The following is a 27,858-nucleotide window of genomic DNA, read 5'->3' as shown; positions in this document are numbered from 1 at the left end:
TTGAAATATTCTCATGCAAGTTTTAAGATTTTTATTTTTTACTTGGTGTGTGAACTGACGTTTCAGTTTAAGATCACAATATTTTAGGTCAACAGTCAATTTCTAGTTCTTTGAAATTGTGGAATTAATGACTGCGGACTAAATGGTATAAATCCCTGTATTAGAGCTTTAAAGTTAATTTTAGAGACCAGGCATAGGCTTGTTTGCATGTCTACAACTTCAGATAATATAAGCCCTCCAAGAGAAAAAAGCTCATCCCTATAAGGTCCTCAATGAAATGCTTTTATCATACTCTTCATAGCTACATATAGATATTTAGATATATAGATATAAACAAACAAGTATGCAACACATTCACTGCTGTTATAGTACATTAAAATGCATGAGTTCATTAAACTTAAAATAGTCATGTCTATAATTAAATGACTGTTAACCTGAAACATATTAGTTTACAAAATAGTAATTAAGAATACATATATCTTATAATCTATTTTATTCTCTGAAAATATATAAATATATCTCAGGATGAAGTGGAGATGATTAATTATACATTTTGAAAACAAATTATATATACATTACAATAACATCCCATTAATACACAGAGTATGGAGAAAAATAAACAAAATGTAACTTGTAAACACCAGTTTACAATCAAGTGCAGCGCTAGATCTATGACAGCCAACACACTGATCTATTTCAGTTCTGTGTTGTTTAAAGACGCCTCCTCGTATGCTAAACAATGTAGGGATTAATCAATAGGGATGAATGCTGTACAATAATTGTACCTTTAAATAATGCCGTAATTTATATAATATTGTGGCAAGCGGAGCGGGTTTGAGAGCTGTGGGAACGGAGCGAGTGCTAATGAGTATCACCTGGTCCGGCGGAGGAGACCCGGAAGGATAAAAGGAGGACTGACAACAGTGCAAGAAGAGAGAGGACCAGGCCTGGGCTTTTGTGTTGGTATTTATTACGTTTATATGCGGCAGTCATCCACAAGGAGCTGCTGCTTTACTTTCATTTTCTTATTTGTTTGTTTTATGATTAATACTTTACGTTGAGCATTCGGGGTTCCCGCCTCCTTCTTACCTGAACATGAACTTTGTTAAAAATATATATAATTTATATAATAATAAATCATCATAATATATATGCAGTGTATATACTGTATATATATATATATCTTCAACCAAATGCTAATTTGTTCTGCTGTCTTTTTTCTTTGTGTTGCAGTTTTTATGCTACAAACTAAGGGTGCATGATATCAGTTTTTCTTAAGGAGTACTATTACTTGAACACAGTATCAGACCGGTGCATTCCTATAAGAAGGAAACATTTTGCATTGGATTTTGCAACATGTTTCATTAGAGGCCCTAGGGTGTGTTGGCTGCCAGTCAGACCAGTGTTCCAGGTGAAGGGGGCTCAGAGCCGGACCCTTTTTGAGTGCTCCCCTCTGATGGGAAAGGATCTGGGTAGAGAGAGAGCTCCACGGACCTGCCATGATGAAGAGAGATGATAAAACTGAAAATGGCAGCATCAGAAAATGTCTAACTTGTTAACTTATAACATTTTTTCCTTACAATTGCGATATATATATATATATATATATATATATATATAAAGTCAGCAAGGATTAAATTATTACAAAGTGACAGTAAAGACTTTTCCATTGTTACAAAAGATTTCTATTTCAAAGAAATGCTGTTCTTTTCTATTCATCAAACAATTTCATTTCAACAAATATATTAAGCAGCTTAACTGCTTGTTTGTTTTTACACTGATAATATTAAAAACAAGCACCAAATCAGCATATTAGAATGATTTCTGAAGGATCATGTGACACTGAAGACTGAAATAATGTGTGCCGAACAGCGTTGTCATAAAAATACATTTAATTTAAAATATATTAAAATAGAAAAACATTACTTTAAATTGTTATAATACTTTATAATATTACTGTTGTTACTATATTTTTAATCAAATAAATGCAGTCTTGGTGAGCATAAGAAACGTCTTTTAAAAACATATTACATATATTATTTCATCTTACCCTAATATAACAAAATATAAATGATAAAAAGGGCCATATTTGTATGCATTTATAACACTGCAACTACTACAAGTAGTAGTCTACTACTACTAATAATAATAATTATTATAATTTCATATTTGTAGCATGGTTCCCAAACCTAATGATCAATCAAAATGTTTATGATAATAAACAGCAATAAAACGGTATTTACTATAGTAATTTTCACAACAATTCCAGTCATTTGAATGATTATTTCAGCTTCTCCAAAACCATGGGAGCCCTGCTGTGGGATGAAAGAGAAATGTGAAAAACTCACCTGGCATGCAAGGGATGCCCATGAAATGAAGCTGACTGAGGTATTTGACGGTGCACAGAGTACAGTGGGTCGGCTGGGGTGGACTGAGGCTGGTGCACTAGGTGGTGGTGAGTATGTGAGTGTCGCATGGAAAGTCCGTCGTGACCTTTGGCCGTAGTGGAATAGCCTAAGGCGTTCCTCAGATACCAGTCCCGGAGTCCCTCCAGAGCCAGTGCCTTGTGCAGACTGCGGGTGGAGTCCTCAGGAGTGGGCAGAGAGAACTGAGGCGGCCTGCGTCCGAACGCTGCAGCCGTGGACAGCTCTGTGTGGTGAGGGAGCAGGTTGGGAATGGAAGAGGTCGTGGATCCAGAGGAGGGATGTGACAGATCATACGCCGAGAACAACACGGCATCCTGTGGGATGAAGGGTCCGCAGGATTTGGTTCGTGTCACTTTGACCCGACGGGGTTCGGACTCTTGACCCCGCAGTAGCATGGGGCTATAGGTAGGTGGAGCAGCAGCCAGATGTAACTGCGAATGTGAGAAACCGTTATAATGCGGAGGGGTGCCCGTTTGAGGAGTGGAGAAATCCGGCCAGATTCGTCCAGTTGACTGGTTCTGCGAAGCCTGGACGGGCCTCTTTTGCTGTTTGCCCCAAATGTAGTCTATCAAAATCTCATTGTAACCAGTGCCACTGCCACCAAGAGAGGAGCGCATTCGACCTTGGTCTTTAAAGCCCATCATCTGACTCTCTGGGCTGCCTTGATATATCTGACGGAGCTTCCCATCCGTGAGGGACTCGGAGCTCTTGTACGGTCCAGCTCGGGGTGGCATGCCGTTGCGGGGAGGGCCGGGCTCAGGGAGACTCGAGCGGTCAAGTAGCGCCTCAGAGCTGTTGCTACGGCGAGCGCGGGAGCTGTAGGGGCAGCTGCGGCGCTCAGATGAGGAGCCCTCCAAAGATGCCAGTGGGACAAACTGAGGAACATCTGGACTGCCACACCACTGCTTTAGTGCAATACCACCAGACATCTCCGGCCTAGCAGAAGGAGAAGATAAGACAGTAAGAAGTCATTAGTGGTAATGAGATTTAAAAATAAAAAAAACACATTTGGATCTAAAGCTCGATCTAGGGAGCATTTTACTGAGCAAACCAAGAACGTAAAATACGTAAAATCATACTTCATACTAAAAGCTTTTAAAAGTAAAATGTAATTTTAAATTGTTTAATTCCCAATATTTGTGTGTTTTATGTTCTAAATTTTGGGATCAGTTTTACAATTTTCTTTTAAGAAATTAATTCTTTTTTTCAGCAAGGACGCATTAAATTTATCAAATGCTGCAGTAAAGACATTTATAATGTTATAAAACATTTCTATTTCAAATAAGTGCTTGTGAACTTTTTATTCAAAGAAAAAAAAAACATGCATCATGGTTTACACAAAAATATTAAACAGCGCAACTGTATTAAGCAGTGCAACAAATCAGCATATTAGAATGATTTCTGAAGGATCATGTGACGTGAAACTGAAGCCTGGAGTAACGATCCTGAAATTCAGCTTTGCATCACAGGAATAAATTACATTTTAAAATATATGAAACATACATTTGTTATTTTTAATTATAATAATGGTTCACAACAATATTGTTTTTACTATATTTTTTTAAATGCAGCATTGGTAAGCATAAGTTTTCAAGTTTCAAAAACATACAAAAATATGTGTTTGCTGCTTATAAGAGTATTGTATTGTTAGCTTCGCAACAAGCTAATATAAAACTATATTAGAATAATTCTTGCAGATTGTGCTATATCTGTGTTGCTGGATATGCAAATGCCAGTTTGTGTGTTGCCTTAGAAGGCACTGCAGATGCCTATATAGGCAGTAGGCAACTCATTAGGTTTTGGAACACACCCAAAGTGTAGACACTACAGTGTACAAATGGTCAGAAAAGAGTTAGTACCTCACATGGACACTGACTGGTGCAGTGCGGGACAACAGCGGTGTGGCTGGAACACTTCTGCCCTCCACATTGGATGCACTTCTTGGCATCGAGTCACTCGGGCTGGATGAACATTCATACATTCATAAGTTTTAATTGTAGGGTAAACCTTACCCATTTCAGCTTGTGAAAACCTCCCTTCCTCCCCTCCGCTCACCTCACAGAGCTTGAGGCTGAGTTGCGACGAGTCCTCATCTCGTAGTAGATCTCCACAGGCGACAGCTTCCTACAGAGCCTACTGTCAGGACTGCCTGGGGCCAGCCGGGGGTGAGACAAGGAGCGATGCTCAGGTGCCACACTGGGAGACGAATCCTCTGTAAACCACAGTTGACAGTTGTACAAAATCAAAGTTACAGCTTGCCAAAAACTAAAGCCTGTGGTAAAATGAATCAGAGTATTGAGATGTCCATTCATTGTTTTATAATGTTAAAAGGCCTCACCGTTGTCATGTGATGTTGAGTCTGACATTGAACTGCTATCTGACTTCACAGTTTCCTCTGAAAATATTAAAAATGACATTAATTCCATTAAAATAACTGCACAAAGAACAGATTTCTTACTGTCTATATATCATGAGATGAAACTGTTTCTTGACTCAATAGTTATAGTCAATTGTTTACACTACTGTTTAACAGTTTAGGGTTGGAAAGATTTTTTTTTGCTTAATGTAATATTGTTTTTTTATGTGATGGCATTACTCCAATCGTCACATGATCCTTCAGAAATCATTCTAATATGCTGATTTGGTGTTCAAGAAAATTATTATTATCGAAGTTGAAAACACTTTTGCAACACTGTACATATCTTTACTGTCACTTTTGATTACTTTAATGCGTCCAGGGGCACGTTCAAGTTCAAAACGGTTTCCTGGAATCGGCGTGCACCGCTGTGCAACAGGGTTTGAGAAACGCTTTCTCTTGTTTGGTGGGTGTGTCAGAACCGCAATCCAATCATCAGCAGCAATTTAGGTGTATATAAAGCATGTGGTATTAAAGTGAACTTGCACAATGAGTTACACAATGAGGAAAGTATTATAAATGTGTTCGATGCAGGTCAGTATACGGAAAAACTGAGGATATTGGAAGACATGTTTGTCATAAGTTTTATTGTAAAAATATAGGATATCAACATAATGATGTTTATATTTTTAGCTGCATTGCAAGTGTATGACATTTGGTATAGAAATAAACAATGGTAATTAAGTGCTTTTCCTAAAAATGAGAAAGAAAATACAGGGTATTAAAACAGGGTGAACTACAAATAAAGTCAGTATGTTAGGCTAAATGTTTTAGTCTGAATAAAGTAAGATGTGTGCTTCCATTTCAGTTTCCTCAAATCCCTTCATTCAATTGGGAAGTTCTCTTTTGTTCTGGGCGGCAAATACAGTAACATTAAGCATAATTTGTAGTATTAAACACATTTATACCGACTTCATCATGCCCCGAAAATTCTTCACAAAGAACACAAAGAATGGCCTTCTCAGCTGCCATAGTTGCAACTGTTGCATCATCAGAACAGTGTGTTCAACGCAAAACGTTGTGCAACAATTTGTTGAGGGTGAACACAGCTCTTGTGAATAAAAGTATATCAATTTAAATAAAATTAAAAATTCATTCAAATGTGTCCGATGGCACAAGTTTTTATAAATATGTTCTGTTGGAGTAAGCTATTAGTTAAAAACATATAATCAAGTCATTTATATCAAAGGCTGTCAACATTACAACATTTTCCTTTTCAAGCAAAACAATAGTCTTGCATAGTGTCACGATTAGCCACACACTCATGGGTTTACTTGGACTACATTTCCCATCATACACCTCCCTGGACTGATTACACCAAACACCATACACCTGCACTGCACTGATTGCACACACACTGCACTTCATTTACACACACACATAAAAGCCATTTCCACACACCACTTCTCTGCAAAGTATCGCCCTGCCCTAGCTTTCATGTCATGTGTTTATCGCTGTGTCTGCTTATTTGATTACTGACCTAGGACTGTGTACCCCGACCTCTGATCATTCTCTGCCTGCCCTGACCTTTGCCTGTGACCTTATCTTGCTCTTTGCTCACTCTGTTGATCTTGTCTGCTGTTAATTTACCCTGCCTGTTGACCATTCCCAATAAAGCTGCAATTGGATACCTCTGTGCCTTCGTTACACATAGTGAGGATAAATTACTTGGTTACCTGTAGAGCCATTCCCAATGTATGTATTTTGTACCAAATAACCAATGTTAACCAGAATATAAATTGTGCTTGTGTGTGTTGTTACCCGTGTGACATCCCCGATGAACAGTCCTCTTACTGTGCAATGTGTTTTTATCATAATCGATGCTCCGGCGCAGGGCACCACTGAAGAGAGCCTTCATCTGCCTTCTCTGACCTGGGTCATCCTACATAGAAAAACAGATATGGTTATTATTGTATTAAACTGTTACTTTTATTAGCTTTCAGCAAACAGACTCACCTCTCCTTTTGAGGTGACATGAGGGGTCAGGCCAGCACGGCGCTGAACAAAGGGAGGTCTTTCCCCGTCTCCTAAAGGAAAATCCTGTGGAAGCTTCCCTGTGAGCTCCTGTACAGACATTTAAAATGTTACTTTGTTTCAATCACTTCACTAGGGGAATATTGCGCTGTTTGTTGCCATTCGTTAGAACAGATGGTTCTAATAAGTACACCTAGTTCAGATTTTTTTGTACATGATCTACATATAAAACACCCCTTAATAACAAACAGTTCTTTAAATGCAAATCCTAACACCTAAACTTCGAACATCAAATAAGAAAATTTGCTTTTAAAACCGAGAGGGAGAAAAAAAAAAGAATAAAAAATCATGCAGACCTAGAAACTTTGTGAATCAGCCCGATGCACATTTCCTTCACTGTTGAAGTCATCGTTTTGTGTTTGTTTCTTTGAGAGAATACTGTTTTATAGCGACTAACTAGAAGTAAAATACTGTTCCAAAATTGAATAAACCATCTTACTGCCTCCAGAAGACACACTTGGCGCAGCTCTCCGAGACGACTGTTCAAAAGGCTCTGCAGACTCTGTTTTCGCTCCTGCAGCTCTGTGACTCGCTCTGCTTGAAGCTTGCTGTCCTGACAGCCCTTGACATCTGTGAACGAACACAATGTGCATGAGACAGAGAGCCAAAGTTGTATAAATCCATTCTAAGTGTACACATTTTGGGGTCAGTAATAATTGTATTAATCAATGATGTATTAAATTAATCAAAAGTGATTCAAGCGTCAGTTCTGACAGGTCACGTTAGTCAAGCTCGCGTCAGCTGATCCATGTCTACCTACAGGAATACGACACCTATCACTGTATACATGAATAAGCTCCTTCAGTATTATCAGCACCTATTGCGTTTCTCAGGAGCTAATTACCCTCCTCCATCCCCAGCTCCTCTTTTGTGCAGTAAGTATTTGGCCTTCTGGTTGCCCTTTGAATCAGAGTAAAGTCTCAAATTATGTTGTACTTTAAAATTTTAATTAATTATATCTGCATACATTCATGTTTGGTTCTATTCTGTTTACCCTAAGGAGGGTTATTGCTGCTCTAACCATACCGCCAATCCTAACTGTATGCTAACTGTCAATCGTATTTGACGATAGTGATCCTGACAGAAAGTGTGTATGATTTAAACATACACAAATTAAAATAAATAGGTTTAAATGGTACAAATAAGCCCCCAATATCAAGCAACACAAAATATATAATATATACTGTGCATCCCTCCTTTCCATAAGGGATTCTCAACAAGGAATTAAGTAGGCTTACCTGGAGCGCCTAAGCCCATGGCAGTGATCAGGTGACCTTTGACCTCCATTTAATGTATTTCAGGAAGTCTTGTGAATTTAGCTCCCAATTAACCCTCAGCTCCTGTGGACAAAGACAAATGTATATCTAATGAACATGTCTAAATTAAAATACCAATGAACTGAGACTGATCTGAGAAGACCCTCCCATCACCTTTTAGTTTGAGTCATGTGAGGCATGTTATTCAGTGTAGAGGGCCACAATACTGCAGTATCCCGGTGGACTGCGGAGGGAGCCACAGTGCGACTTCTCAATTTATTGCTGAGCCCTTAGTGTGGAAGAAAAAAAGAATAATTGTTATACACTAATAACTTCAATATGTTCCCAAGTTTTTTTTGTTTTTTTTTTACTTCTGGCTGTAACTCAGTCCTCTAAATGATGGCTTATGGGAGGTTAATGGCTTGTTCTGACTCAAAATGCAATTTAAAGACAACAGAACACATTAATTTAGAGAGGCAAATAGTGCTATCAAAATAAATGAAAAAAGATGGTGATCGTTTTTATACTTGAATCGTTGCTGTGCCACTAAATCAGTCATTTAAATATATATATAAATATATATTTTCTTAGTCATTAGAGGGTAACATGACCGAGGGTGTGAAAGCTTATATAAGGTCATTATGGAAACCCAGGTTATCCAACAATGCTACAACATTGTTGCAGAAACATTTTGAGTCTCACAACCAATAGAGGTAACTACAGCCACATATTTTATTTTACTATGCAAAAATGCATTAAAAAAAACCCATAATCAATTATTAATATTTAGTTGGTTCTGTCGTTTTAGCATGTATTCATAATTTCTTTGTATGACAGCCTGGCCAAAGATTAAGTCAGAACATTAAGTTAAAGTTCGGTATTTATCACAAATAAAACAATTGACTTACAAGTACGACTACCCAATACACTTACAAATCTTGAACACAATGTTTTAAATATTAAAATAAAGGGTAAAGATGTAAATTTTCATGTCAATGCATTTAATGACATACAATAACTTGCATACTGACATCCACTTAAAATGTGTTTGAATCCACTGTACTTTCACAAACAAGACAAAAAAATTCACATGCCAAATGGCACAAAACAGTCTGTTCATGAATCACACTCAGGTTATAAAGCCTGCTGGCAAGACTGCTGGCAGAACGAGCAGAATGTGTTTTTGTTTATAAGGAAGTGGCATGGGTCATGTGGTACGATGGATGCTGGGAATGCACCCAACAACAAAACAAGACATAAAACCATCATGTGCAGGGTAAACAGACAACAAAGAATAGCAAGTGTAAGTATGTAAAAATAAATATTGCAATTATAAATCAAAAAAAGGGCAAAATATATTTAAAAAAAGCTGCTCTCATTCTCCACAACAGAACAACTGAACGAATAAGATTCTTCAAAATACTATAAGCACATCTGGCAGACACATGCTTATATCGCACATCTCGGCTCTTGTAGAGACCTGGCAGAGAGCATGATAGGAGGATAGAAGAGGGAGGATAAATGCTCAGAGATCAAAACCTGACTCAGAGAAAACTATGAGAGAGATATAAACAAGGGATTTGTGGGAATTTGATGACAAAGCACCCAATGTCCTGGGAAACAATATGTGAAAGAGATAAAGTGTGAGATAGGGAAAAGCAAGAGAACCAGAGATTATTCATTACTGTCTCACAAATAAAAACGAGACGAAAAAAAAATACTAAAGGAAATACCAAAATGCAACTACAAGCATAGTGATAGAAATCTCTGAAAAATAAACACTGGGAAAGTTTAATTAATTAAAAATGTATGCATTTACAAGATTTCTTATTCATGTGCCTGTGTTGTGTATATCAAAGTTTAATTTTGAGGTACAATTTTGGTATAGCGTAGAGTCGCCAATTGGTTAAAAACCCTGGTTAAGGGGTAACATTCATCAGCCAAAATTAGTACAATCTGCTCACATTGATGTGAAGAAAACATTCACAAAAGTACACAGTAAAAAATATTGCTGGTTTAACTTAAAAAAATAAGTAACTTGGTTGCCTTAAAATTTTAAGTTAATTTAAATGGAAAAATTGAGTTAATACAATGGAGGAGATTGATTTAATCATCAGAAACTCAAAATAGTATATGTTATCTGAACTATAAATTATCTAAGTTGATTTGACAAAAGAAAAAATGTGATTACAAATCATGAAAATATTTTTTTACAGTGTAGGTGCTTTCAGCAGAACAGAGAAAATGCAATCAAAGTGAATGGTGACTGACTGGCTGTAAACTTCAGCCTCTTTTTGTGTTTCATGGGAGAAATAATCTTATTCAGGTTTGGAACAACTTATGACAAAAAAATGTAATGGAAAAAAAAATCTAATTCATGCCTATACGTGGCGAACTTTCACCTCAATTGTTTTTTGATACATAACTGTCTATTTGAAATAACTGATCTGATAATGTTTACAAGCATCTAACAAAACATACGAGTGTGTGAATTGCCATGTTAATGACAGCTGTGGTGGCAGATGAGACTGTATACACAGCTGTGACTCCAAGCATAAGAGTAGCTCGATCTATTCTACAGGACATCCGAGTGTCAATTAAACACCTTCTGAAAATGAAGAACTCACAAAATCAACGTAACCGATTTGTGAATATAAAAGATGCGCTATTCTTGGCTAAGATTTTAATTTTATAGATTGTTATCACTTATTATCATCAACTAAACAACAAACGCAAGTCAAACGAGAGAAAAAAATAATTTCAATTAACTTATCTAACATTTTGAAAGCAATTATGTATCACATGTGACACGCGTGAGCTACTGGAGAAACTTTTTGTGCAGTTACAAGGACTTACCTTGACCAAATTAAGTCACAAAGAAGATATCCGAAGAGGAGAGATTTTCATTACATTATTTCATTACATGTCCGATTTAATTAACATATTACTCTAGAAAGGTGTCTTCAATGCACAACGTCAAATGTTTATCGCGTCTCTTCTTTGCAGACGTTGCAACTCAGGCAGTAATTTCTACGAGCCCTAAAGGCAACAAGGACGAAACCATTTACATGCGCTGACGGGGGTTACACACTCATAAAATGCCAATAAAATATTAAACTTAGCCTACACAAGTACATTTTATTATACATTTTAAGTTATATATAAATTAAATTTGGGTCTGTCAAGGCAATTCGGCTGTATATAAAATCGAATTCAAGTCCAAATAAGCTATATAAATGCAGATTATATCGACAAGTTCAATGGTTTGATCTAAAAAGTGGACAGGTGAGGCTGTGGCGTCCGTAACAACCATATGGTTTCTAACTTAAACGTCACAGACAAAAGACGAAATTTCGAAGAACATGAGCAAAAAATTCAGGGACCTCAGGGACTTCAATTGTAGCATATTAAAAAAAAAAAAAAAACTGTGGTTCATCAAAACTGTTCGGTTACAGCAATTCAAGAATTTTTTTTTTGGGCGAACTATCCCTTTAGAATAGCCAATATATATATATATATATATATATAGGCTATATATATAGGCTATATATATATATATATATATATATATATATATATATATATATATATATATATATATATATATATATAAATTAGTGTCCTTTTTGAAGCTGACCCTTTGGTCACCATGCATTCTCTTTGAATTAAAAAAGTGCAATTTTGACAAATTTCTTTTCTTTTTTTTTCCTTTTTTTTCTTTTTTTCTTTTTCTTTTTTACGTAAAATGAGTTTATGTGCTTTACAAGTTACCTGACTTTATTTAATTTTAGGGTTGGATCTTCTAAGAATCATACATTCTCTGTATACAAAACATTGAATTCATTGAAACAAAAATGTATATGAAAGACCAGCTTCTAAAATAGTTAAAGTTTTTGGGATCAGTTAGTATTTCTAACAAATACTGCAACACTATCACATAAAATGACATGATCATGATGAAACGAACATGCAGCTTAAAAATGTATGACACACTTTTCATCCACACGACAGCATAGTGAATTGGCATAGCAGAGGGATGTGTGACCATGAGACCTTATAGAAATTGGAGGGGCTGAGATTAGCGCTTGGGGGAGAAGTGCTTTCTCAAAGCAGACAAAGGCAATTCCAAGGACTTGTCATGACCTGTCTCTCATTTGCACTAGCCTGTTTTAGCACACCAATAGGCTCTGGCACTACAAAGAATCAGAGGATTACAGCTGGGAGATTACGCTCCTTCTCACTCTGTCTTTCTTTGGCCATTGCATCACTTCAGGGTTCAAAATACAACAGAGATGCAATGAAGAATGTTTCTGGGTCACAAGCGCAGCGTTACTATCGGTTACAAAATGCTACAATACACTGATTGCTGATTTCACGTAGCTGCCATTTTGAAATCGAAAGCGAGGGCCTCCGGTGAGAAGAACCCCGAAAGTACAGATAGACAACAATAATAAATAAAATAAAAAAAGATAGACAACAATGGCTTGACTACCAACCTGAAGCTTCTGCCGCGATTTAAACTATGTTAATATCCAATATAAGATATGTATAGCCTATAGTTCGTTCGTTCCTGCTTATTTTTTTATGTTCTGAATATATAGGCTATATAAGTATTTATAAATTTCACTGTAGGCTATAATCTAAACTATGAAAGAAATGTATGTACATTTTTGAATAACACATTTCTACATTAAACACAACAATACGCCATTACATTCACGAGTCACGACTCTCCTATGATTAAAGAACGTCTACTTTTTCCTGCCCTCAAACTGAGAAGCAACATGTTGTAGCAACATGTCGACATGTCGAGAAGAAGCAGTTTTCTGTGCTGCGACTCCATTTTGCATGCACTTCCAAAGGATGAGGACTCACACTGGATTTGATAGGGTAAACCCGACACCATTGTTACTGTTTGCAAGTGCTGAGGAAGCCTCCTGAGCTGAAATTCAGATATGTTAATGGCCGTTTTGTTTCAGACATTCGCTGTAAGCCAAATCCCAACAGACTGGGCCATCTGACCAATCAGAGCACAGTAAGGGTTTAGAGAGTCTTTATTAATCCTTTATTGAGTGTTTCAGACACTGTGAGGGTATGCAATGTATATTATAAGAAAATTAAAGTGTTTTTTTACTTTTGAATGTAAACCTGCTGTAGTAGACCTCCAAAGCTAAATTTAAAATAGCATAATAGGGGCACTTTAAACTTAATGAGCATAAAAGGAAAAACCCTGCAAGTGGAGTCTGTTTTATTCCTTAATGACTGAACTGTGTAACCCTATAGCAGTGATTTGTGAACCAAGTTGTCAAAAGTAATCTCAAACACCATTAGTTAAGGGCAGAACTAATAAAAGAGGACTGTGCTCAATATAATGAAATACGGTTCCTTCATCTAAGCAAGTTTGACCAGGAGTGAACCTTCCTCCTTACATCTGATTCTCAAGAACAACCAGCTGCTGTCCTGCCAACCTCTACTCTCTCGTGCTTTGATCTCTGCAGATCAAGTTACAGGGGTCAAACAACAATCACTATGTTCGACCCAAGGACCTGCCCTATTAAGCACTTTATAATATAGACTTCACAGATTGTCTGTTTATTCAGTGACCCTACAAGTGATCTTCTATGAACATTAAACAAGTATATTACTGTATATCCTTATTTTTTTTATAGTCTGTCATAAAGTAAGTGACAAAAAGCTTTCCTACAACATGTGTGAGGTAAGGTAGCATTATGACGATGTCACTGGTCCATTAATATGCAAATGTTTGTATTAGGGATCATATGGCCTCTTATTCTTATTTATATTAATTCTTAAAGGGAAAGTTAGCAACAACAAAAACCTGTATGACTTTGTTCTGCCCTTAGGCTTCAAAACAACGTTGGACCCCATTGACTTTCAATATAAGCATCGACATCAATCATGAACTGATGCCGCTCCTATTTTTTTTTTTAAACTCTTCTTTTGTGTTCCACAGAAGTAAGAATGTCATTCAGGTTTGGAACAATATTTTTAGGTCTTTTAAAATAAGTAAAAATATCGGTTTCTTCTAGAATATTTATCTGTCTGAACAAGCGTGAACTTAACATGACACTATGTTTTGTTAGATTAAGTTAGGAGCAGCCAAGTAGGTAAAACTATTATCCTTTTAGATGAAAAATTGTTTCAAGTCAGAGATGATGTGAACAGTATTGCACTACAGAACATCAAAGCCTTACAAAAGCCAACATGAAGCAAACTCTCACGTAGAATAGTCGAATGGCGGCTTAAATTTGTGTTATTTCTGCCTGAGTAATTGCTCAATCCTCTTTCTTGTCCACCCAAAGATGAAATTCTTCCCTCCGTGTTTTCTTTGCTACTGGATAAACAAAGACAAAACAGACAGTCTGCAACAAAGCTGACCACAGCTTGGCAACACTGTGGTAAATCCCTCTGTGAAAACATGTATATTCACAGCCTAGCCGGGGTGGAGACAGTGTTTTGCCACCTCAGACCCTGTCCTGGGGTCAGACAACACGGCAGCCGGACAGATAACAGAAAGCCATTTGTTTGGACACTAACACTTACACCCTGCACTGTAATTAGTGGTGATGACTCAAGACTTTAAAGTGATAGTTTTCGCCCAAAAATTAAAACTTCTGTAATCATTCTGTCATGACTTTGTCTTCTATTTTGAAAAATGTTTTGTCAAGACATTTATGTTTTTTTCAGCATGTAGTTGTTGCCTCTATTGTCACTTCTAACATATTTCAAAACCCTGCAAGCTACAAGACGGGTTGAAAATATAACAAGCTTAAACGATGTTACCCTGAAATTCCCAGCATGAGTCTTTTGTGCCTGCTTGTCTACACATGGCTACAACATCAAGCCACAATTGACTCAGTTTGAACTCTTTATTGCTGTTGCACCCTGGAGAGGGAGGAGGTCAGAAAAAGGAGATCTGCTGAAAATACACAGGTCTAGGTGGAGCAAGAAATCTGTGCTGCTGTGCAAAGCAGAGTGACTCAGAGTCTAGACACTTCAAACCACGTACATCATCCTCAGCTAGCAGTGAACATAGTGAGACTTGAGAGAGGGAGCTCAACTCAAGAGCTTCAATTATAGAAGTGCAGTTCATTATGTGCAATGACAGGCAAAATGTGAATCTCATTTGAATGAATGGGCAAATCTGCTGATTGTCATACAAAAGCATTATGATGTGGGATGGAGGAAAGTGTAGCATTGTAAAAAAAAAAAAACACATAATATAATTGCCACACCTCTACAAGAGTCATGAGTGCTTTTTGTCTGGTTCAGTGTTGTTAAATCTAAAATGATTAAAAATAGTTTTCAGTAATTGAAACAAAGAAGAAATAAAAGTAAATGTAAGATGAAAAACGTCAACGAAAATGAGAAAATCATTCAAATAAAATAAAATCAAAAGTAGTAAATTAATAGGCAGATATTATATCTTAATAATATTAATAATGCAGACATTATATTTATAAACTTTTATGTTAGATGTGATTTGACAGCACTAAACATTTGAAGTACTAAAATTATATTTAAGTAAAAGTAAATAGAAGTTTAATAGAAATACATAAAATACTAAAAAGTAAACTAAAATTAAAACTGAAATATAGAAGTTAATTCAAAAATGATAATATTAAAAAAAAGCACCGATGCTGGCATTCTTACACAAAAATACCGTGGCATCACGGTAGAGCGATAATATTTTTTGATAGGCTACTAAATTAATTTTGTAGATGATATTGATGCTATTGACCTGAGGGGGAAAAAACATGAAACAAAATTTAGTATAGCTGGAAGCGCAATCCCTCATTTGGTAGATTTGCCTCACGAAAGACTTTCTAACGACTCAGTGTTTGCAATGAATCAACTGAACAACTCAGTCAAGACACACGAAATTAATTGAAATTAGCATACTGTTACACTTTAGTTTATATTATTATACCTGCTATTATACCTCCGAATTCAGAATTCAGACAGGCCAGTTAATGACGATGTACTCTGCGGAAAGGGTCACTGAACAAATCTTTTTACTGTAACTGATTCAAAAGATTCGAATCATCTAAAATGAATCAAACCGAGACACACGCCTGGATAAATAGTAGTATCGCAATATTGATACTTGTGGCTTACCCGAAACAAATACATTGACACGTTTACGACACATTTAGGCTACTGTTAATCAATCCAAGACAATAACAGGCGTGTGACTGTTTTGCAGCATTAATCCATCGCATAGCAACATGCCACGGAAAATCCCATTTAAAGCCACGCGCGACGCTTTCATCAGCAGAACTACATGCTGGATGAATGAGACGATATTGAACGCTGGTTTTCAATGACAAGACATTTCAATACAAATATTTAACACAACACAAAATAGGTCCTAGAAATCTAACACGACAGGAGGCAGATTTCTCCTCATGCGTCCCTGCATTTAGGGAGCATACGTTAGGTGAAATCTCAAAATCATATATAAATCAACTGATTATTGCTTCAAATATTCCTCCCATACATGCTGTCTGTTTGAGAAAAGGCGACGTTTCATACAAGATATCGAAAAGACCATGCACACAGACCTGCGATGCCAATTAATATTCTTCTGCGGCTCTCCTCAGTCACATCTTGCAGATCACATCCTCCCCTTTATGAAAAACGTAGCCTATGGGTCCCTGCATAACGCCAGCACAATGATATAGGCTATTATAACATCCTTTCTCACATTTTAGCATCCATCCCAGTTATCCACAGTAAAGCACTGTCACACCTCTGGAACGAGACTGGCAAACAGGGAAGAGCAACACGCATCCACTTGTCTGATTAACTCTTTCATTCTTGCCTATTTAAATAGACCCAATTGCCCAATATTCGGACTCTGAAGTCTGAACTGAGACCAGCACTGCTTTCTTGATGTTTAAGTTCGCAACGAAAATCTAAAAACGAAAATACATGTGCACATTCTAGTGAATGACTTTTCATGTGCAATGACTGTTTAGATAGGTCGATATTCATATATTATAAATGATAGTATTTTACTAACTAGCTACATAATGAAAAACAAATTTTAATTTGAAGTTCAACTTCGCATGATTTGAATGCAGAGGTGCAGCAGTTACTGTTATGGCGCCCCCTGGAGCGCATGTGTGTATTGCATATTTGATCCGTGATACCGCAGGAGAAAATGTACTTGTGGATGCTGCCTGCAACGTGTGTTAAAGACACTTTTAGTTAATCTAACATCAGTGATACTTTTTAAAAGTCTAGCATTTAAATTTCGTTACTGAGTGAGGCCTCATTAAGATAAGACACTACAGGCTGTTTTTTTTAGATTTCAATTACAAACATTTCTCAAAATATATTTTATAGTAGACTAAGCCAGCACTTACCCCAAAATCAGTTTTATTCAGAAGTTGTTGTTTTTTGTTTTTTTTTTCCCATATATCATTGCACACAGATTTATACTGTTTCATTCCTAGAAACGGGGTGAAAATTGACTTTCAGACCAAAATCCTGTCTGGGAAAACCTTTAACTCTAGTATGTCACCAAAATGAAACAATAATTTTGAACCTGGCTTTATTTAATGTTCAGTTTTCTGTTCTATAAATGTATGCAAATGAGTGAATTTATTAATTAGATAATGCCTCATTTGCATATTTTAACAAGGTTTTAGGAAACTTTTACTGATTAACTGAGAAAGTATGGCGATATGTATATAATGAGCACATAACAGTTATCCAACAGATAATATGATTTATTAAATAAACGGAATTCAGATTATTTATATGAAAGCACAAACAAATCCAGAGTGTTTTATAATAAAGAAAACAGAAATTCTGGAAAAGCAAAAGACATGTTTATAAAAACATTCTCACAATATTTGATTTCATTTCTCTGCCACCACTTGCACTTTGTACAAAATTGTCTATCCAAAACAAGAGAACAGCCTCACCCCATATCATACAACAAATATTAAATCTTTTAACAAATCTGGATCTTCAACATGATTAATGCATTCTGAAAAATCCCCCCTGAGAAGTACATAAGCATTCAAACGTACAGATATCATTGGTGTGTGGAATTAAACCTAAAAGGACGTGAAGCACTATTATAACTTTAGTGCAAGATGTACAGTTAAATTGATCAAGATTTGCATCCTTAGCAAGAGCGGGTACCAAAAACGTGTTTCACATTCTCTAGGGTCAAAAATCATCTTTATGTTTAGTGGTCACTCAATAATGGGGGAAGTAATGTCAGTCATGAGCTGTGAATTAAAGTAACCAAAAATTAATTCACCAGTCAATGTAATGGTGCCATCTCTTTGAGAAAACAAATCATAAAGGTGCTCTAATATTTTTACATTAGAGTAGGGAGAAATTTAATCTAGCAAGTGGGCTGGAATAAGAGATGTGCTGTATGTGCTGAATAGTCTCTCTATACCTTTTGTGGAGCTTTGCATTTTTCACAGCATTCTGCCTCTGGGAAAATGAGGAAGTCACAGGTAGCCGCCCGCTCGGGAAGCACAGGCTCTGACGTTTTTGCTGAATCTTTGTGCCCCGAGCCCTGGCATACAGAGTACCTTTCCAGCTCCTCGAGGAGGGCAACGACCTCTTCTGTTGTGGTGAGACGAGACGGGTGGCTGTCGTAGAGTTTGTGGGTGGGCAGTAGGGGTTGTCCCTGGACGCTGATGTGGTAGTGGAAACTGGGCTCAATATGAACTACGGTGTCTGCCATAGTGGAGCGCTTGGAGCACTGCATCAGCTGTAACCGAGGTCCTTCCACCACAACGCAGAACCAGAGGACGGGAAGCACCATGCTACGAAGAGATTTCAGGAGCGGCATCAGTTCGTGATTGATGTCGATGCCTTGGATGGTGGGGTCACTGTCTGCCATGCTGAATATCTGAGTGATCTGCAAAAAGGCATCACTGTTACCACAATGACTTCCATATTATGTGATTCAGACAATATCCATAAAAGAGCTCCTTACCGATGGACAAGGCTCGCCCTCATACTGCTCTTCTAGATATGGTTCCTGACCTGCCGAACCTTGTGATCGATTTCCTTCTCTCCAGCTCTCCCCAGCAAAGCCTGGTGGAATTGCTGCAGAATGGCATCTAGCTGCAGAAAGGACCTCTGGTCTCTTGAAATATATGGGAAATACATATAAAGCTGGTTAATCAGAACAAGCGAACAAGGCAAGCAATTAATCGATCAACAACGTGTACTGGATTGTGTTTACCTAAATTTATGTTTTGAAAGAAATCAAAAATACATTCAGTGCAGTAATATTTTTTAAATATTATTTATGTTTTCAATTGTAATATATTTTAAAAGGTAATTTACTCCTGTGATGCAAAGCCAAATTTTCAGCATCATTACTCCAGTCTTCAATGTCACACGATCCTTCAGAAATCATTCTAATATTCAGAGTTGCTCCTCAAGAAATGGTTGCGCTGCTTAATATTTTTGTAAAAACCTTTGAAACCTTAAAATTCTAATTTAAAAGTTTAAAAGAACAGCATTTATTTGAAATGGAAATGTTTTGTAATCGTATAAATGTCTTTACGGTCACTTTTGATCAAAATATTGTATCCTTGCTGAATAAAAATACAAACAGTTACATTTTTAAATATTTATTATATTTAATTATTACTCATAAACATTACATTAATATTAACTAGTATTATTTAATACACTAATCTAAAGGCCATGAATTTCAGTCTTGTTTTCTCAGAAAAATCTTTGTCAAGACAATCAAAAATCAATGTAATTATTGAAACACTGCCTACTCATTCAGCTTCAAAGAAGTCACTGAGTCTGCTTGTTTTTTCCTCTCTGCGTGGGAACAATATCAGAAGTGTATGGCTATGTAACTCACTAGGCTTATTTTCCATTTGCTGATCTTTGTTTTTTTTTTGTTTGTTTAAGCTTAAGAGAGACATGCATAAGAAGCTTACCACAGACAGAAAGTCTCTGCTACTGATGACACTGCCTTGAAGCCCATTTTCTTTGATCATCTCCGCCCGTCCTGCGTGCAGTTGAGGGCTTCTCATCTTCTCAAAAGATAGGGGATGATGAGATAAACATATTTTTATAAGACTATTCAAACAACAATAATAAAAAATAAGCTTATTTCCGTATGGAAATCTTCTCTGGGATTCGTTTTTTTGGAAACATCATGACTTGATTAATGTTATTTTCATGGCGAGAAAATACCTCAATTCTTTGTGGATTGTAAAGTGGGATGTTGTTCATCATATGACTGTTTGGAACATCAGTATAAACGTAAGCCTAAAAAAACAGAGGAAAGTTACTGGAAGATTAACAGGAATAAGCAATAATGCTTTAAGGACTCCACTGGGATACCTTTCCATTGTAATTTGGCTGGAGGAGCCTGTCTGTATTTACCATCCGGCCAGCACCCAAGGAAGCCTTCTGCACATACTTTTCAGCCTCATTATCCGAAACCTCGAAATCCCACAACTTTTTGGACCTGGGTCTACCGCGTCCATACGTGTAACGTGGCCTACCGCGGGTAACCCAGCCCTGAGCAAACAACATCTCTGCCTCATCCATGGGCAGCAAATGCTTCTGTAGAGCACAACACAATTTACATGATTGTCATTTCTTGTGTAAAGAGTATTACGCAACAATAATCAGCAACAAAATAAATGAGAAACATAACATACAAGTAATGACAGCAAAGAAACATAAGGGTTTTTAACCACTCATTCCACTTAATTCCAGTTTCTTAATGATTATTTTAGTGAACATATCTTTATGACAAGTAACAAATTAAAGCATTTTTAAATTTTGATCATTAAAAGGTTAAAACCAGATTATAAAATTCATTGACCATGAATCAGCTCAAAAATTTACTATTTAAAAAAAAAAGATAAATTTTTTTACATATGACTAATGTAATGTTATAATAAATTAATATTAAACGACAATAAATCTAGAAGACAACTGAAAGTACAATAATAACCCATACAACAATATTCTAATTCATATAAAAAGGCGAAAACTAAAATAAAGATATGTAATACAATGAAAATAATATTTTGGAAGCCCACCATAGCCTCTCTTTGGCACTGTCGTAGACGGCATTTCTGTCTTTTTTTATTTCTGCCTCCGAACTTGGGTTTGTCCATGCAAAAATCACAACTTCCACAATCTGTACGGCGAACGCAGCCTTTACACTTCCCGCAGGAACGGCGACGCACCTTAGGAACACCCATCTGGAAATCAAGTGATAAAAATCGTTGAGAAGTATTAAGGACATTATTTAAGTCTCTAATTACATCTGACTCTATTAAATATTTGTAGTTTAAAGGGATAGTTCACTCAAAATGTTTTATTCTGTCATTTACTCACCCTCATATCGTTCTAAAACCATAAGGCTTTCATTCATCTTCGGAACAAAAATGTCTTTTTGATGAAATCTGAGAACTTTCTGTCCCTCCATTGACAGCTATGCAACTGACACTTCAAAAAGTTCATAAAGAGATCGTAAAGCTAATCCATATGAATTGAGTGGTTTAGTCCAAATTTCTGAAGACACTCGAACACTTTATATGATGAACAGATTGAATTTAGGCTTTTAGTCACATGAACACTAATCAACTGTTTGACGCACAAGAACAAATCTCATTGGTTCTTGTGAAAGCTCAAACGTGTTGAGCAACACGAGAATGAACCTCACTGGTTCATGAGCCAAGCGAACATGCTTGAGCTTACATACATTTTTTGTGAATAAAAGCCTAAATTCAATCATCATATAAAGTGATCGCGTCTCTTTAGACTAAACCGCTCAATTTATATAGATTTGTTTTGTAATTTCTTCATTAACTTTTTGAAGTTTCATAGTAGTAGTAGACGGTCAATGGCGAGTCCAAAAAGCTCTCAGATTTAATCAAAAAGATAATCATTTGTGTTCCAAAGATGAATGAAAGTTTTACAACATGAGGGTGGGGGATTAAATACTTTGATCCCCACCCATATGTGATCAAGGCACATGGATATTGCTACTGCAGTGTAATAATGCAGTGTAACTAGAACTCTACCTCATCCAGACCATTGTCACCATCATTACCCCCAAAGAACATAGACAGATCCTCTGAGTCACTGTACTGCAGATAGGAACTCTGCTCACAGGAAAACAACATTTAGATATAGTTGTTTTACAGCAATCCCTCAGATAACTTCTGACAGATTATTTATATAATACTGTTACCTGTGAGTCCTCAAATTCCTCTGAGGCCGAGGGCTGAAAACATAATTAACGATTAATGCTTTTACAAGCATAATGAATTAATAGTGCACTGTGTGAACAAAAAAAAAGTTTTTTTCCCCTCACTTTTGAAATATATGAAGCTGTGCTGAGTGATCCAGCAGTTTTTGAAAACGGCACCTCTGATATCTGTGGATTAGATACAAATTTGTACTTAAGTTACATTTAATTATTAGACAAAAAAGGTAAATTATGAAGGACTAAAAATAGAATAAGTAAAGGAAAAATAAGTAAATAAATAAATAAAAGTATAAATGCAGAAATATATTGAAAATAAATGTGTTACATTTTTGTAATATAAATGGCTATTTCTGTATTTTTACATGTATTTATTTATACTTTTATTTATTTATTTATTTTTCCTTTTGTCATTTTTAGTCCTTCATAGTAAATCCTAATGTACACGACCATTCAAAAGTTTGGGGCCAGTAAGATGTATTTTGTAAGAGATTAATATTTTTATTCAGCAAGAATGCATTAAATCGATCAAAAGTGATAGTAAGGATTTCCATTTCAAATAATTTGTATTTTTTTCTACTGTCATTCATAAAATAATACTGTTTTTTTTTAATCACATTTTCCACAAAAATATGAAGCATCTCTACTGTTTAACATTGTTCAATGAGCACCAAATCAGCATATTAAAACAATTTCTAAAGTGATCATGTGACACTGAAGACTGAAGTAATGGCTGCTGAAAATGTAGCTTTGCCAAAAACTAGGAATAAATTATTATTCTGGTATTATTCTGTTTATTTTGTCTAATCCAATGGCATTCATCCATTGCAAGTGTGGCCAAGGGTCCAAATACTTTCTGCGTAACAATTGTATATTATATTCTCACACAATTTTAGACATATCATCTGCCCACTGAAAAAAAAAAAAGAAAGAAGATAATAATATTCAGATTTTAACTACTGTACCTTTACACCCTTGTCCTTACGGATGGGGTGCAAACACTTCCGCTTTTTACATTTAACGACTTTCCGAGAGTGGATATTAAGTCGTAGGCGTAGTCGACCATTTCGGCAACTAACACATTTTCCACAGTCCACTGTAGTTTGGCACGCACGGCATCGGCCACATGGACTCCACTAAACACAAAACAAAAGTCTTTATATTTGTAATGCAATACAATACATACAGGGCTTGACATTAACCACTGTGACAAGTGGTTTTCCAAAGTAACTAGCCATTTTCGCTGGCCACAATTTTGACATCGATACCATGGGGGAAAACAATCAAAAATTGATTTTATAATTTTATCTCATAATTTGGCTGCATGTATATTAGGCTGCTGTCCTGACACAAAGTAATACCCGACACATTGTGCACAATACACACAATCCCATGCTAAAATTCAAGCCCTGTAACACTAACAATATTCATCCGGAGCAAATGAAACAAGTAAACACAACGTGTATCTATTCAGCGGAAAATGAGTATTAGAGACATTTCAGATATATGTCAATATCCATTTACATTGAAAAATCTATATTTTTGACAACACTTTTAAAGCATTATTTAGGAGGCTATATTATAAATAAATGTAGTTTATTACCACTAAGTTGGCTAGTAGGAGTGACTGCATTATACGACCTGTTTTGAAATCCATCCACACCTGCCAGTTGTTAATGTCAAGCCCTGATTACATATAACACAACCCCAACCAACCAAAAAAAAAAAAACATACCTTTTTGTAGGGCTTTCTGCGTCTTGCTATTGCTAAAACAACAGAAAACATGATCACCAAAGGAAAAGCAATAGCCAAAAAATACACTTCTGTTATTACCATAAAGCTGATAAATAACCTGTACTCACAAAACTGAATGTAATGCTAAAAATACTTTGACTTACATGTGTTAACCTCTAGCCTGCAGTTCTGGCACATAGTTTGTCCCTCTTCAAAAGTAAAGGTGTTATTACATCTCAAGCAGATGCTGAATACAAAGATGAGAGTGACATGAAGAAAGACATTCGCACCACTGTTTTTGACATGTATGCTACAGTGTAAGAAAAAGAAAAAGCACTGCCTACCCAAACAAACTTTTCTGAGCTCCACCAGTGCCATTGATTGGCATATCTGCAGACACCGAACCAGCCAAGGGAGGAACAGTTGGATTTGTAGCAGTCAGATCAACAGGAGGGTGAGCGGCAGCATTTGGTAAATTGGTATTTGTCCCACTGCATTTCGGGGGGGTCAAAGTATTCGCAGCCTTTTGGGTGGAATATGTGCTCAGCTTTGGAACATTACCACAGCTGAGACTTGCTGAAGACCCTGGACTGCAGGCCATGCCACTTGAATTTGTTAATTCATTTGGAAAACCAGCTGTAGAAGAGCCACCAGGATGGGCCATAGGAGAATCCACTCTCCTTTTCTATGGGTACCGGAATCAAATTTGTTTTATAATTAATGCATTTTGCAAAATCGACAGTTATAGAACTAAACTGAATCAACACCTACTCGAGGTGAATAATGACACTGCTGTCTTCTGTAGAGCTGCCTATAACTGAACTCGTATTTTAATTGATAAACTTTCTAAATTTGAATAATGCCACAATTGTATCTCTAAACCTGCTTACAATAGGAATGCAAATTTGATTAATCATGATTAAATGCATCTATCATAAATATATCTATATATTCTTGTCTGTGTATACTGTATATGCAAATTTTTATGGGTACTCAAAGCGCTTTACAACCACCACCAATGTGCAGCATCCACCTGGATGATGCGACGGCAGCCATATTGCGCCAAAATGCCCACCACACACCAGCTTATTGGTGGAGAGGAGACAATGATGAAGCCAATCAGTATATGGGGATGATTAGGAGGCCATGATGGACAGAGGTCAAGGGGCAAATTTGACCAGGATGTAGGTTATATGTATATAAATATATATATATATATATATATATATATATATATATGTGTGTGTGCGTGTATGTATATATACAGACACAAACACAGAAATATAATATATATAAAAAGGTGCACATATATTATGTAAACACAGACTTTTATGTTAGATACGATTAATCGATTTTACAGTCCTACTTGAAAAACAGAATTTGAATGTGTCTCATATTTCATTAAGTTTTCATTTTCCTGTTTATTACTATGAAACTGCTTTGAAACAATCTGTATTGTATATTCTATATAAATAAAGGTGACTTGACAGTTAAAAGATCATTCTGAATATCTGCTCACCTTTTTTCTTCGAGGACCATCACCAAGAAATTGGCCCGTTTTAAAATCAAAATTTGTGAGGTCCACAGAATAGTTTATATGTTTCATAAGCTCAACCCTACTTCTCACTTTGTGACCTCTTGGACTGAAAGGGGGAAAAAAAATAAACAGTGATTCAAAATGAAAGTCTCATTATTCAGGTTGTATCTGTTCCAATTTAAATTGTTTTAAATATACCTTATATAGTACGTATCACTGCGTCCTTCACTGTTGCCTGACCGACGAAAAACCTGCTTACGTTTCCATCCTTTCCCTAGTGGCAGACAATCTTCCCAACCTTCGTCGACCTCTAACTGTGTTCTCCGTCTAGACCTCCTAGATGAAAAAGAAAACCATACATCTGTTTTAGCTCAAACAATGTAATGCAATGCATAAGATGAAAGGCATTTTAATAAATAATGAGGAAGAATCCAGGTCATGTACATACCCACCACCTCTACCTCCAGCAGTTTTCAAAACACTAACTACACTCCCACTCCACTCGCTGCCAGCAAGGCTCTCTATTTCTCCATCGACACTCTGGGAATCAAAGTCCTCACAGTCTTCTTCGAGTGGTTCCAGCCAGTCACAAGGAGGCTTGTCGACATCTTTGGAAGATTCACCTTCTATTTCAGTTACAGCTTCCTCTTTGTTGTTGTCTGCGACATGGTCCTGAATGTCCGTGCTTGTCGTAGGTTCTTTGTTTTCCTCTGTATTGACATCTTTTCCTTCGGATATTGGTTCTCCAGGAACAGGTTCTTTGTTTTCCTCTGTATTTGCATCTTTTCCTTCAGATGTTGGTTCAGCATGTACAGGTTCTTTATTGGCCTCTGTATTTGCATCTTTTCCTTCGGATGTTGGTTCTGCAGGAACTGGTTCTTTATTTTCCTCTGTATTTGCAGCTTTTCCTTCAGATGTTGGTTCCGCAGGAATAGGTTCTTTATTTTCCTCTGTATTTGCAGCTTTTCCTTCAGATGTTGGTTCCGCAGGAATAGGTTCTTTATTTTCCTCTGTATTTGCATCTTTTGCTTCGGATGTTGGTTCGATGGGTACAGGTTCTTTGTTTTCCTCTGTATTTGCATCGTTTACTGTAGATGTTGGTTCTGCGGGTGCCTCAGCTGCTACTTCCTCTGTCTCCATGTTAGTAAAGCCTCCCTGTTCTGCTTATCTGCAAAAAGAAAATATGCATTAGTAGAGATTGTTTATTTCAACTAAAAAAAAAAAATTCTTGATTTAGTTACATAACTGAATGGCAAAATGAGATAACCATCAACTTTGTCTATCTGAAGCTCTTATAAAGTCGAATTATCTTTAAAAACTCTCTTTATGTTATGCATTCAGCTCAGACACCTGCAATTGTATTCAACGGTCAACAGACTGTATATTGTTGCTTCCTCACAGGGACCAATCGTTTTATTTACAAAAGCAAGACTTTTGATGGGCAAAATACTGTCTAGGTAGTCAGCACACTAGGTTTTGAGACACAGCCTAACACGTATAAGCGCCAATATGTAGCGTTAGCGAGGTGGCTAAAGTGTTAGCAAGCGTGAAATGATAGTAAATAACACAGGATACTGATGTTTACCGAGACTATTGGCTGTTTTAGTGGTTATGTTTAACTAGAAGTCATACACACAATAAACCATTTAACAAAACCTACCTGTGAAACCCTTAACGAGCCCTCACATTGATATATTTTAAATAACTGAAACAGGAGAGAAGCCGGAAGTGCTGTTGTGACCCGGGCCGGAAACACGTGACTCAAGCGTTCTGAATTAAAGATCCCACATCACGTCACATAACTATTTATCGCGTAGGTTGTTGTTTTACTACCTTTCATTTATCTGTCATTTTGTTCGTTGTACTGCAACACAACATATCTTAGAGATTTTAACAATGTGGGATATATACAAATGACTGTCAGTGTATTATTATTTTAGACTTCAGACTTCTGGATCCCTCTGTATGTGTATGAAAAAATATGTTATAAATACCTAGACATGGTAATTTAAAAATGGGATATTCAGTAAAATTAAAAATAATAAAAGAAATGGCTATTATGGGATATTATGAATATCCGTATGGGATATTCTTTTAATTTCGTTGACTATTTTTAATATTGATTCCAAAAGTCTGAACACTAATATTCTAAATAAATATATATAAAATTCCACATCATCCCAAAAATTCTAAGATG

General features: G+C 36.4%; 2 protein-coding genes across 6 annotated transcripts; both read right to left on the bottom strand.

Moving 5' to 3' along the window:
* Positions 1 to 950: 950 nt before the first annotated feature.
* On the bottom strand, positions 951 to 17,085 carry ccdc120b (coiled-coil domain containing 120b). 3 transcript variants are annotated; one of them, XM_039674019.2, is made up of 11 exons: positions 16,718 to 17,085; positions 8,307 to 8,421; positions 8,115 to 8,216; positions 7,316 to 7,446; positions 6,799 to 6,906; positions 6,637 to 6,724; positions 4,765 to 4,821; positions 4,482 to 4,638; positions 4,286 to 4,387; positions 2,349 to 3,362; positions 951 to 1,494 (listed from the first exon to the last, which is right to left on the bottom strand). In XM_039674019.2, exons 3-11 carry the CDS (start codon positions 8,161 to 8,163, stop codon positions 1,395 to 1,397), a joined length of 1,806 nt encoding a protein of 601 aa, XP_039529953.2. In that variant the 5' UTR covers positions 8,164 to 8,216; positions 8,307 to 8,421; positions 16,718 to 17,085; the 3' UTR covers positions 951 to 1,394. The 3 variants fall into 3 exon arrangements, with proteins under 3 accessions (XP_039529953.2, XP_039529951.2, XP_039529952.2); XM_039674017.2 differs by having other exon boundaries at positions 6,604 to 6,724; positions 16,718 to 17,083; XM_039674018.2 differs by lacking the exon at positions 16,718 to 17,085 and adding an exon at positions 10,989 to 11,427 and having other exon boundaries at positions 6,604 to 6,724.
* A 784-nt stretch (positions 17,086 to 17,869) lies between these two features.
* On the bottom strand, positions 17,870 to 27,447 carry mbd1b (methyl-CpG binding domain protein 1b). Of its 3 annotated transcripts, none has more exons than XM_039673990.2 (17): positions 27,322 to 27,447; positions 26,110 to 26,829; positions 25,860 to 25,997; positions 25,644 to 25,767; positions 24,469 to 24,809; positions 24,289 to 24,371; positions 24,125 to 24,156; positions 23,355 to 23,525; positions 22,498 to 22,560; positions 22,375 to 22,407; positions 22,205 to 22,285; positions 21,215 to 21,379; positions 20,505 to 20,729; positions 20,355 to 20,429; positions 20,096 to 20,191; positions 19,126 to 19,278; positions 17,870 to 19,047 (listed from the first exon to the last, which is right to left on the bottom strand). In XM_039673990.2, exons 2-17 carry the CDS (start codon positions 26,799 to 26,801, stop codon positions 18,571 to 18,573), a joined length of 2,949 nt encoding a protein of 982 aa, XP_039529924.2. In that variant the 5' UTR covers positions 26,802 to 26,829; positions 27,322 to 27,447; the 3' UTR covers positions 17,870 to 18,570. The 3 variants fall into 3 exon arrangements, with proteins under 3 accessions (XP_039529924.2, XP_039529926.2, XP_088980941.1); XM_039673992.2 differs by having other exon boundaries at positions 20,547 to 20,729; XM_089124815.1 differs by lacking the exons at positions 22,205 to 22,285; positions 22,375 to 22,407; positions 22,498 to 22,560.
* Positions 27,448 to 27,858: the final 411 nt, after the last annotated feature.

Source organism: Pimephales promelas, chromosome 21 (genome assembly GCF_988280905.1).
Source record: "Pimephales promelas chromosome 21, fPimPro1.hap1.1, whole genome shotgun sequence".
NCBI lineage: Eukaryota > Metazoa > Chordata > Actinopteri > Cypriniformes > Leuciscidae > Pimephales > Pimephales promelas.
The sequence above is the reverse complement of the archived record's forward strand: the minus strand, read 5'-3'. Positions and strand labels throughout refer to the sequence as shown.

Bases quoted from the DNA above. Each gene is read 5' to 3' on its own strand.
- ccdc120b (XM_039674017.2), bottom strand. From the start codon at position 8,163: ATGGAGGTCAAAGGTCACCTGATCACTGCCATGGGCTTAGGCGCTCCA. The intron at 4,388-4,481 runs GTGAGCGGAGGG...ATGTTCATCCAG, and splicing joins TCAGCCTCAAGCTCTGTGAG to CCCGAGTGACTCGATGCCAA. The intron at 1,495-2,348 runs GTGAGTTTTTCA...TCATCATGGCAG, and splicing joins GGGCATCCCTTGCATGCCAG to GTCCGTGGAGCTCTCTCTCT.
- mbd1b (XM_039673990.2), bottom strand. From the start codon at position 26,801: ATGGAGACAGAGGAAGTAGCAGCTGAGGCACCCGCAGAACCAACATCT. The intron at 22,561-23,354 runs GTACAGTAGTTA...TCTAATCCACAG, and splicing joins GTAAGGACAAGGGTGTAAAG to ATATCAGAGGTGCCGTTTTC. The intron at 22,286-22,374 runs GTAACAGTATTA...TCCTGTGAGCAG, and splicing joins AGGAATTTGAGGACTCACAG to AGTTCCTATCTGCAGTACAG.